The sequence below is a fragment of the Natrix helvetica genome (assembly GCF_964273705.1).
Source record: "Natrix helvetica genome assembly, chromosome: 5".
Lineage (NCBI taxonomy): Eukaryota > Metazoa > Chordata > Lepidosauria > Squamata > Natricidae > Natrix > Natrix helvetica.
In genome coordinates, this window is record NC_138551.1 from 52,080,601 (window position 1) to 52,093,512 (window position 12,912).

At 38.8% G+C, this 12,912-nt stretch overlaps 1 protein-coding gene across 1 annotated transcript in view; it reads left to right on the forward strand.

The window, feature by feature from the left end:
* The first annotated feature begins 4,294 nt into the window (after nucleotides 1-4,294).
* The window catches only part of WBP1L (WW domain binding protein 1 like), a 59,395-nt gene continuing 50,777 nt past the window's right edge, over nucleotides 4,295-12,912 (forward strand). Inside the window, exon 1 of the mRNA XM_081953724.1 lies at nucleotides 4,295-4,440. Coding sequence (XP_081809850.1) covers nucleotides 4,354-4,440 — 87 coding nt within the window. The 5' untranslated portion in view covers nucleotides 4,295-4,353. The remainder of the gene's footprint in view (nucleotides 4,441-12,912) is intronic.

Sequence of the window (12,912 nt, forward strand, 5' to 3'; positions counted from 1 at the left end):
TAAATACTTTTTGTTGGAACAAGGGGATAAAACACATTTGTCAGTTAAATAATCAGCAATGCAATCATCTCTTCAAGTCAGAGGAATCGTTATGAGGCAACATACTTTTCTTATTATACTCAACAAAACTAGATATTATAATACTGACTATGCATTATCTACAATGTGGTGGGTTTTTGGGGGGTTTACTTGTGATATAAATCCAGCCATTGTGATTATAAACCATAATTTATTATATGTTGCATGGATCTAGATAATCGTGAATTCTTCAATAAATCTAGTTTAGTGCAGGGGTCCTAAACCCTGGTTTGTGGATTTGTACCAATCTGAACTCTTTGGGGAACTGGGTCACGTGTTGGGCAAGCGCACGAAGCTCTGTTTGTACAAGCTGCGGGCACATGTGCGAAACCACCACCACTACACCACTATCCACCGCCACCACAGCTGGTCCACAGAGCTAGAAAGGTTGGTGACTGCTGGTTTAATGCAGCATATTAACCCTTATTATGATTTTACTAATCTGTAAATGGCCGGTACTGTGATGATCTCACTGAAAAGGCAAGTAGATACATGAATCTAGAAAAGATGAAAGGATTCAAATAAAGTTTTAGCTAGATCAACATAAAATATGGCTAGAAATCTACAATTTTCATCAAGCTATTTTAAACTTCATACAATTCTAATCCATCTGGAACTCAAGCCAATGTAAATGGGATTCTGAAGCAATCTCCCATCAACCATAGGCCAAGGTCAGACAGACATGCTTCAACAAAATGTCTTCTTCACATGAACAAGAGACCAAGGGCTCTTCTGTGGCTTTATGTGGCTTAATAAACTGCATTCTGGATTTCAGCCTTTTATACTTTAATCATCATAATAGCTCGGTGTAATATCTAAACAGCAAAGATCATGGCCTTCAATCGGTGGTTCCCCTTAATATTTTATCCTTCCCACGGATGTCAGGAAAGGAAACATCAGTTCCCTTCCTTTCTATGAACAAATCTTTCAAGGAGTGGTGAAAAAAGGCACAGAGTTTCAAGGCTCTTCCTGTAATTTAGGCTAGAAGGAGAAACATGCAGAACTCCTGGGGGAAATAAGAAGAAAAGTCACCCCTTTCATTGCTTCACTCCCTGAACCTGTTAACAATACATATAAAAAATAAAACTCCAGCCTTTTACTAGTTCATCATTTGACCAAAAAAATAAAGAAGGGGAAAATCAGTTCTTATCTAGGATTGATTACTTCAGATTATTCAGTATTTGCATTTTGCCTCCCCCAAACTATTCTAAATGGCAAATATTTAATTAGAATGTTGAGCCCAGCAAAGCTAATGACAGCTTTCTGGCAAGTATGTCCTGTTCCTCAGATCTCCACTACTGTTTTGAAAGTGCAGTATAACTATTATCAACTGCACAATAACTGTGCCAGATTCACTAGCTGTATTTTACCCATACTGGCAGTGGTTTCATTTCAATCTCTCCTTAATCAATAAGAGCAGCGAGAGGTTTTTTTAGATAAAATTGTGGCTGCACCAGGACATTATGCAGTCAAGCTCGCTGAAAAACAATGAGAATGGCTTACGTTTTCAAGACTATAGCGAAGAGATTCATGAGAAAATTTTAAATTGAAATTTTATTTAGTAAATTGAAACAGATTTATAGATTTTTTAAAAATGTAAGTGCAACTATCATAACAGTTTGTTAGTTCTGTTGGTATATCACAGTGATGGCGAACCTTTTTTGGCTCGGGTGCCACAAGTGGGGGGAGCGCAAGGGGGTCGAGTGCGGGCGTGCCGCACCCATAATGCAATGCGTGACCCCCAGTGCGCATGCGTGGACAACGCGTGACCCCCCCATTTTTACATGCTTTTTTTGCCCTCCCTAGGCTCCAGGGGCTTTATAGGAGCCTGGGGAGGGTGAAAAGAGCCTCCCCCGACCGCCCGGAGGCCCTCCGGAGGCTTCAGGGACCGTCCGGAGGCTTCCCTGAAGCCTTCGGAGCGCTTAAAACCACCCTCCGAGCAAACCGGAAGTGACTCTTTTCACCCTCCCCAGGCTCCTATAAAGCCTCTGGAGCCTGGGGAAGGCGAAAAATAGCTTTTAAAAAGGTGAACTAAGCTGGCCAGCACGCGTGCCATAGGTTCGCCATCACTGGTATATCACAACAGTCTACAGCCAATTGAAAAATAAAATGAAAATCAGAAGGAAAACTGGAAGAGTTATATTAACCATGTTTATTGTTAATTTCTGTCCCTTGGTCCCAACAGAGATAGTTTAGCTCGCCAAACCCAATTTTGTTCATATATTAGGATGTTCTCCTGCCACCACTTGTTGAACAGTGCTGCAAATTTATTAACTTTTGTTCCTGTGAGTCAAAGTGGTTAAGGTACCAGGTTAGAAATTAGAAGAGCCTGAGTTTTTGTCCCATTAGGTACAAAGCCCACTGGTGACCGTGGGTCAGTCATTCTGTTTCAACCCTAGGAAGCAGGCAATGTAAGAACTTGCCAAGAAAACTGTAGAGGCTTGACTCCAGAGTCAAGACTGATTCAAAGGCAGTTATACAAAGCTATTCAGATTTAAGAGATAGAAAGAAGAAGGTTTAAACTCACAACAACTTTGTTACCAAAGCCTGACTAGGTGGCTCAATGACTAAGACACTGAGCTTGTCGGTCAGAAAGGTCGGCGGTTTGAATCCCTAGTACAGGTCTCCTGTGTGAGCAGGGGGTTGGACTAGATGACCTCCAAGGTCCCTTCCAACTCTGTTACTGTTTACCATTTTTAAAGGACATGTGGTCTCATATCGATCTCATTCTCAGATCATGACTGAGGCTGTCTAATTTTGTATTTATTTGATCCAGCATCTTGTCCTACCATAAGCCTTGCTATGTGCACAATTTGTGCTGCTTTGAGAACAACTATGGTGATGGTGTGGCAGAGGCTTGGATATGCCTCAAATATTGCTTAGAAGCAGAGCTCAAGCAGCTGCCTCTGTTTTGGTTCAGCCTCTCTTGCACTGGGTAGCACAATGTACAGGTGATCCTTGACTTACAACTCTTTGTTTAATGACCGCTCAAAGTTACAGTGGCATTGAAAAAAGTGATTTACAACATTCCTCAAATTTACTACCCCCCAGTCGTGTGATCAAAATTTGGGCACATGGGGATGTATTATGAGAGTTGCAGTGTCCTGGGGTTATGTGATTGCCCTTGGTAACTTCCCCAGCTGATTTCTGACAAGCAAAGTCAACTGGGAAACCCAAGATGTTTAACAGTTATGTGATTTGCTTAAAAACCATGGCAAAAAAAAGATGAGAAAATTGGGAAGATGATTCATGGCCAACAACTAAATTACACAGCAATGAAAATTCTAGTCCTAATCGTGGTTGTAAATTGAAGATTACCTCTAGGAGTGTCTGTCCCAACCTGCTAACTCCACAAAAATGGGATTTCATGTTCCAGAATTCCTAGTTAACATGGCTAAGGTTAGGATACCATGGTTGGTTGGATTAGTTATAAACCTGCTACAAATTATAATAATGTCCTCAGTAAATAAAACGTAGCAACTGTGAATTGTCAAACATGGTTATTATTTAGGGTGAATGCAAATAATTCTTAACACAATTTTCCAGGATGAAATAAACCAAGGTTAAGCATATTGTATGAAATCTGTCACTACTTGCACTTTTTCATTATCACATCAGTGGTAAGTGAAATGAGGTGTTCTAATGACAGAAAGAATACGGTGGTTATTCTTAGCATTTTACTGCTGCATCCAGACAATGGATGGGCCATATACAATTGCACCCGCCTGTTCTGTCTCGGCAGGCTTGCAGGCCCTGGATTTCTTGCTCTTATGACCAAGGATATTATTTAGAGAAGATTCCTTCTCGTGCCGGCAGAATCAAGAGATTTAAGAAGAGTCCTCTTCCATCCTTCACTTCCTCCGCCCCGTTTCTTACAATCAACCGGTGTCCCAATTCAAAGGACATAATCGCACCTCCCTTTGTTCCATTCTTTTGTCTTCTGTCTCTTTAAACGAGAAAAACTAAACGCGCTGCCTCCGCCACCTGTACATTCTTCCGCCACACTTAATATGGCCGTTTCGGGGTTTCATATATATAAATATATATATCCCCCCCCTCCGTGGGCGAAAAAGGCGGGACCTATTCTTAAAATACTCCCATTTCCACAGCCGTATTTTAAACAGCAGCAGCGAAAGCCAATGGAAGGCAGGAAGGGCCTCTTTGTACCCAATGGGAAGCATGGCATGGGTGGAGTAAGGCTCTTGGGGTACGCTCGTTCCCGGCCAGACTCACAGTACTTGGGTGAAGTTGGTGGGGAGCGGGGGGTGGGGGGGAATGGAGCGGAGGCTCTTGGGTGCAATGGCTTTGCTCCTCTTCCAGGCCGTGCCCGAGGGGATGCCGGCGAGCACGGAGCCCGCGCAGGTGAGACGGGTGTGACGAGGGCAGGGGGCGGGGGGAATCGGGGTTCGGGCAGGGAGGCGAGAAAAGCGAAGGGCAGGAGACGGAGGCTGAAGGGGGGCCGGGTCGGGCAGGAACGAGAGCGGAAGGCAGGGCGAGGGCAGCGGAAACCGAGGCCAGGCCTTTTTCCGCGTGAGAGTTGCATTTCGCAGCGAGTCTTGAGAAACAGGATTGGGTCCGTTCTACCAAGCGAGGAAAGCTTGAAAGAAGTGCTTGGTTCAGAAAGCGTGATGGTGGCTGGAAATGAAATTCCTTCGAGAAGAGGGCAAATCTTTTGAAAGAACCGTGCTTGCAGTAAACGTTTATATTATCCCAGGCGTTCAGCATCTGAAATGCAAACCAGGCTATACGTGGGAAGTGTTAAGTGTAGCACCTCGTTGTCACGATAGGTTGGAACAAAGTCGCCCTAAACTAAAAACTAGCCTAGCCTATTCTTTACGGGCAGTTCATTGCTTTGGAGAAACTCGGAAAATCGAATTGAAAAAATTATGAAGACATTTACCGGGCCCAAATCCATGGCAGAAACGTATATTAAGTCAGAATAGGTTGTTTGTGATTCAGCTTGTAAATGGTAGTTTGTGGTTTAATATGCTTCTGAGCCCATACTTGGATAATGTGGTAAACTTAAGGATTGAGGAAGTTGTGGTTTAGCATAATGCGTGAAAACAACTACTGTTAGAACAAAATGGTAGACCAAATTGTGAATGTTGGGAATCAGTATGTTGTGTAAACCCAGGTAATGGAATTAATTAGTAAACCACTATTCACTAAACTCTGGACAGCAGATGTGAACCAAGCTACTGATCTGTATGCAGGCACATAAAACAGGTGTGAACTCTGCAATCCTCTCCTTAATGACTGGGAATAAATTGTGTCAAAAAGTGATGGTGCTTAATTATTTTTGAAAAGCTTCATCTTTAGCTTAATGTGAAGAAGTAAAGAACTCACAAATGCTACCATGAAAATGTGATTATTAAATAAGAAAAAAAATGATTTCTCAATCTTCATTTGATTGAAGAGGAAGAAAGCTGGTATTTGTTGTGGGACTCTTGGTTTTTGTCAGATTCTAGATCATGAATAGTGACTTTACTGCTGTTGTGTTAGCCCTGTTACTCCTGTAGACAAGCACTCCAGGTTCTAGTTATCTTCAGTTATCTTTGACCTTTCCTCAAAGTGGAAAGGTATGGGATAAATGAAGATGGCAACTGGTAGATGCTGGCAACTGGTCTGTATGACTTCAAGCACCACGATTTTTGACTTATTTGTAGACAGTCTAGGCTTCCATAACTCAGTATATTTTCTCTTCCTTTGTTTTTGTTTCCCCCCCCCTCCTTTTTTCCCTTTTCCTTTGAAATGTACACACATACCATTCTGTGTTTTATTTTGCTATTTCTTTGTTGTAATTAGTTGGAGCATAAATCCTAGCAGGGCTTCAGCAAGTGTTAAAGGTGTCACACTTTACATTTATGCAATATTTTATAAATTCTAATATGAAATGTTATAGTTATCTTATTTATGATATTTAGATTATTCATTATAACAATTTAAATTTTACATAATTTATAGGATTCTCTTGTGTTTTAATTCCTGTACTCTGTAATTTTATGTTAATTTTATCCTTACCTTATTCCATGGATATGATTTCTTTGTTTTTATTTTTCATTGTTATTACGATATTTATATTAGCCTGTGAATTGAAATAAAAATGTTTGGTTGTGGAAAGTCAGCTGCACCAATATGTTGGAAATTCCCTATCTGGAATCTGCATGCTAAACTTTAAAAAGAAGCAAAACAGTTAATGTCCTTGTGTTGATCTCATTAACTTGGCAAAGATTTATACACTAGTAAAGAATTCTCTATCTCTTTCAGTCTCCTAGACTACTGTTTTTGTATGGGCTCCCATTTTGAGGGAGGAAAATTATGTAAACAGAACACAAACATTGCCATTTTGTTTTGTTTTTATATAGTATCTTGCATTTAGGTTGAGAAATAATAATGTTCCCTTGCCTCTGCTGCCTCATCATGAAGTTTCTTCTCATTAAATTTGTGATGCCCTCATCTTCTAAAACGATATATGATATTGTGTGAACCCTAACCCTGAATAAAAATAGTTATTTTATTAAGGCTAGGATGAGGCAAGAAATATGCTACTTAAAATAATTAGGTTTTTATCCACAGATTAAAACCATCATATAGTTTTTCAGTATTTTAAATAATATTTTATTGGTTGAATATTTCTAATCAATTATAAAAGTGAATATTTAATTTTGCATACAGTAATTCTTTAATGCCGGTTTAGTCACTCCTGTTCCATGTTTATTTTTTAAATTGATATTTGCCCTTTTACATCAGGAACATTCAGAATGGTATCAGGTTCTGACAGTGATTCAACTTTGGGTGTGTAAAGCATAAGGCTTAAGGATGCAAACTTGGAGCAATGTCAGAACTCAGTCAGGGTCTTGTTTGGACAAGCTTACTTATCTAAGCAGAGTGAGAAATGAGTTTGGGCAATGAAGAAATGGCGTATGCACACAAAGCCAGATCTTTGTCAAATCATTATCCAGATTTTCTTCTTTGTTTTGTTTAGCTTGTATTCAGGTTGTCCAGGTAGAGCAGGAGTGAATTTTGATTAGCTTTGCATGTACACTTGGGCAGATAAAACTGGAGCTCTGTCAGACCTCACTTCTACTTTGCCTTGATAAGTTGACTGTCAGTGTCCTACCGCCTGAATTTGCAATCCCAACAGTTTGAGGAATCCTGTTATAAGAGATAAAACTACAAGGACCAGATTTTCCTAGCTTCAAATTCTGTATTTTAAATGCTTCAAATAATATATATGTCTCCTTCATGTGACCTGTGTATTTTATAAGTATAAAATAAGTATAAAACATTACTTTGAAAGATCCATGGAAGAAATAGCAACATATAAATTAACATATTTTTCTGAGTATAAGACGCGCCGGAGTATAAGACGCACCAAGATTTTGAAGAGGCAAATGTAAAAAAAAGTTTTTGCACTCTGCAGACTTCCCAAAAAAGGCCCGTTTTTCGTGAAAACAGGCCTGTTTTTCGTGGGGAAAAAAGGTATGTGTAACAGTAGTGGGTTCCAGCCAGTGCGGCCGTACTGGTAGTAGCTGAGAGCAGCTGACAGCATACCGGTATGGTGGCTCGTTTGGCCCACCCGCCTGCCCGCGTTCTATACCTGTTTTTAAAGCAACCGGACAATTGTGCATGCACGCACAGCGGGCGGCACCTGCGCAAGCTCCGACAAGCAGCTGGGGGTCACAGAGGCTGTGGAGTCTGCATGCGTGTGCAGTGTGTGTGCACAAACAGGACACATAGCCCCATGAGCAGCATACCAGTAGCAATGGGGAGAGGAACCCACCATTGATGCATAGCCTTTAGGAGGCTTGTAGAGTGTTTCTGGCGGCTCGGGGGGGCAAAAACGAGAAAAAAACGGCCCATTTTTCATGAAAACGGGCCCTTATTTTGTCAGAAAAAGGGCATGCATAGTCTTTAGGGGGCTTATAGAGTGCTCCTCTAAAAATGGCTCGTTTTTTGCTCATTTTTGCCTTCCCCAGCCCCCAGGAGCACCCTGGAAGCCTCCTAAAGGCTATGCATGGCCATTTTTGCAAAGGGGGCGGGGTTTCAGGAGGCCAAAAATGCTGTATTCAGTGTATAAGACACACCCAGATTTTCACCCTCTTTTTTGAGGGAAAGCATCTTATATGCCGAAAAATATGGTAGTCCCACATCCATAATAGAAAATAATTTTGAGACTTTCCATAATTTTTGTAATAATATATAAAATGCATATAAGCAAAATAACACAGTGAGTGTTATTTCCTGAATGAGTGACTGCATGCAATCAATGAAAATCTCCAGAAATAGTAGGAAACGTATTCTTCCCTGGGCATTTTATCTCTAACCTTTAGGTTGATATCTTTAAACTAAAAGACTGGGGATAAAGAGAACTAGTATCAAACTTGTTAATAACAGCTATCTCATCTAAATAATGACTTCATCACAAAAAGTCAAATGTATTTCAAACTTGTTTACTATTTGTGCCTATTCATTACAGCACTTAAATTGTTTAAAGTGCACTGTTGTTTTGCACATATATTTAACTTGGTAAGGTTTAATTCTTTTCCAATTCTTTAATTGGCACTTTTTTCTCTGAGCATACTTTTTGGGAAAAAATGACTGCAGGGGAGGAGAATCAGAAAAAGAAGATGTCTCTCTTTATGACATGCAAACATACACATATTTTCAAAGAACAGTATGCCTATTTTTTCATGTTTAAGGTATGGTTTCTGATTGCTAAGGGCAAGGTACTGTTTCCCTTTAACCGGTAATTCTTTTAAAGAATTACTGATTAAAGTATACAATTTGGGAAAACTGTATACTTATTTAGCTTTACAATTACTTTCTGCATTGTGTTTTAAACCTGTTAAAGAACATTCCTATTTTCAGTTATAGCTCCTGGATTTTTTTACTGGCAGGCTGAACCCAAAATATTTTTACTAAGTAGAAGGTACAACTACAATTGTTTTATTTACTGAAAAATGAATTCTGATTTTCCTAAAAACAAAAATATTGGGATGATTCCTGCATTTTTTGAATGTTATTTAGTGGTCCACTATTACAGAAATTTTGAGAAAACTCAAAAGAAATGCAATCTAATTTGGATTTCACTGTGATCTTATTTAGCCACTGCCTCCATTTGCTTATTGCATTAAGGTAAGGAATTGCAAATTTTGTAGTGCTGCAATCCCTGTAAAGTAATAATACTTTAATAATGTTTGTATGAATATGAGTAGTATTGGAACTTTGTGTGTAATTTTTACACTGCATTCTAGAATCTTCAGCTGCCAGATGGCCAGGCATGATATAGAGTCTGACGTTTTCTCCATATTTGGAAGCAGGCTGGTTGGAGTGCTGTGGAAGCCTTACTATTAGGAGGCCAGGTGGTCACAGGTAGCATATCAGATAGCAAAAAAGCCCTGAGAAGATTTTTGGCAACTGCAAAAGCAGCCAAGAAAGCATATTGGTTCACTTGCAACTACCCAACATGTTGAACTTGGTGCTGCATTATCATTCCAGTTCTAAAGTGTACTGTTTCCCATTAATTGTGTATGAAAGTAGTTCCTTCCCTCTTGATTTCCCTAGAAATTGGAACTATGCAGGTGCTGTCTTTCCTCTCACACATGTAAAATCCTTCTGACCAGCCAGAAGTTCTCACACTCCTCAGATTTTTCACAACCCGCAGGAGATTGTGTTTAACAGTTTGTAGATTAATAGACTACATTACATAGGGTGCTTTAGTATGTTTCATATGGCTTTAGTTTAGACTAGTGAGGAAATCTAGCCAATTGTGGTTTAGTCATCAAAACATGATTAAATGTAAAAGGCTTAAGGGGAAATATTAAACCTGTAAATATAACTGAATGATCAGTGATACGCATGAGTTTGTTGTGTTTAAAATATGGGGAATGGTTTATAATAATTTGGAAGTAAAATAATTTTTCTTAAAAGTCACAAAAAGAGCCACATGCTGTATATATGGACACGCACGCACACACTGTATGTATGCGTGTATGTATGTATGTATGTATGTATGTATGTATGTATAGATTATGATTTTGTGATCTTGTAGGTTTCTAACAATCTGTATATTGCTAAAACTCACATATTTGTGCGTAACTTTTAATGGCAAAATCAATGCATCAAAGGACAATAATTTTTGCACTACTACAAATGTGCTAACTTAAAGAATTTATCCAAAATCCTGAATTCATTACTCCAGTGGAATTGAAATTTGACAAATTTTATAAAACATTTAAAGGTATAAAAACGATCATAAAACATTTTATAACATAATACAAACTGTCATAAAACATTTCATTTGGTCAATTCTTGATGTTTGTGCTATACAGTTCAATATGAGCTATTTTCAAGGCAGATTTATTACTGAATTTTTAAGAACCTTTCCAGTGAAGGCAGTGCGCTAGAACTTCTCCCACTGTTGTTATGTGCCTGGCTCTTTTCAGTCCTGTGGGAAGCTGGCAGCAATTAATTGAAAATTTGGAGGGATGCGGTAAGGAAATACCTTTGAAACAATGACACCGCAGGTCACATGTTGTCTAGTGGTTGATAAATGTTGAATGCTGCTTTCAAATCTGAACATGGGGGAACAACTGATTATCGTTTTTGATTATCACAGAAAATAACATGGAAACACAGGTCATGAAGAGGATGTCTAGCATACCAGACAATATTGCGGACCCTGCTCAAGCATTGCTTTTATGTCTACATCTTGCTCATCTATAAAATATCTTTTTGACAGGATGAAACCAGAGTTCATCGTGTTGCAAACACAGTAGTCTCCAAGGGAGTACATTATATTTTCTTGGCAAACAGGGCCAAATAGAATTTTTTCTTAATTTGTTATGAGTTTGGTTCTCCTTTTGCTTCTGGGCCATGTGACTTCAATAGATGCGTAACAATCAGTGAGCTAATATATACTTGTAACTTTTAATGACTTCTTTGCAAGGCTAGGTGAGAGCCCTAATGTTTGTATTAATATTCGTTTCCTAGAGATGACAGTAACTGAATTACAGTAGAATGTCTGATCATGACCATAACTCATTCCATAACTTTGGTTGCAAACCAATTTGGTTGTGACCTGAACCTAATTTTGGAAATTTGGCACTTACAAAAAAAATAGTGCAGAAGGGAAAAACCAAAACAAATGTGATTTTTTTTTTTGGCCAGAACCCAATTTGGTCATGGCCAGATGTGTTCGTGACCAGAGGTTCTATTGTATATGTAAGAGATATTATTGTATGAAAATAACCAATGGAAAATTCTGCACTGGACTTTCAGTGAAACTGGCTGATTGAGCAGTCTGGGAGCAGTTTCCTCTGGATGGAAATTTCTTCAACTACGAACAAGGGAACCATTTTCCCTTACTTTATATGACTCCTGGGTTAGGGAGAGTCCTAGAATCACTCCATAAGGTCCTTCATATAACTCTGTCTACAGGAAGCCTTGGGACCAAGGCTTCAGAGCAGCTGGTGAGCCCTTCAGCTGGGGTGGCCAGGAGTGGTGGTCGTGGTTTGCAATCACTTCGTTGAAAAAGCAGCTACTTTGCCATTTATTTTTCAAACAGAGTAAGTCACGCCTTTCACATCTTAATCATTTTATGGGATTATTTTCTTTACTAAGCTAAAAGAGACTCTCTTAAGTCACAGTCTATTATTCCTTTTTGAAGATAGGTGCCATTTTTGAGACTTCCTTATTGCTAAATTACAAAACAGATATTTTGACAGATGACTTACAGTACTGGTAGTCTTTGACTTAGCAGCTCATCATTTAGCAACTGTTCCAAGATAGGATACCCCATCCAAAAGGCATTTATAATTCCTGTAAAATGTAGCAGGTTGTGTGTGTTTCCTTTACCAGAAGATATAACAAAAAAATCCCTCTTGAGTGGAGTAGTAGAGCAGAAAAAATGTGAGTTACTGTATTATGAGTAATTGCAAATGTCAGCATTATTTTGGCAAATAAAACAGTTTGGCAGATGCAGCAGTATTTAATCATAACCCAGTAGCTGAGTGGCAGGAAGCTAGCATAGAGCTTCCCAAAGTGAGCTCCATCCGATAGTATTGGAATCAAGGGGTGTTTCTTTACAGATATATATTTATGCTTGTTTACTTATAAACTCAGTTGTGAGATATCCATATACATATCATCTTGCTGTTCCCTTTTTCCAATCAGGTAGTTTACGTTAGTTGGCATTTCCTCTTTTCATTTCTTTTGTTACATCATGCTTTTTTTAATTTTAGTTGTCCTTTAACTAAAGCAGCTTTTGAGAAGCCATTGCCCCAAAAGTAGTTTATTTAACAATTCAGCTTTAACTATTTATCTTTAAAGATTCAACTTCCTTAAAAAACAAACAAACATAAAATCGTATTCCAGTTATCCAGATAATTGCTTCTGCTTTTTGTTGTTTCTTGCACATTTGGTCATGTCCAATCTTGCAAACAAAACTGGGTCAGAACAAGTTAGCCTTGAAATACCAGTATCCAGCAGATAGCATTCTTATTTCAGTATTGAACTCATTAGTTATGTCTATCATTATTATTATTATAAAATGAAACTTGATCAGGCTATTTATAGAAATCTGTTTTAATAGGGAAATGAAAGGGACCCCCTCTTTGTGTTATGACATTTACGTCTTGCCTTTCAGTGTTAACATTCCCAGTGCAATGGATTGTGCAAAAGAACAGCGAAATCCGCCAAATAGCAAAAATCATGATCATAGTCGTGGAATAAAATCAATTTCAACTACAGTTTACAAAGGCAAAACAATATTTGCTTAGTGAAAAAGAAAATGTGGACATTTGGAAGACTTACTTTACTGTGACACTAATC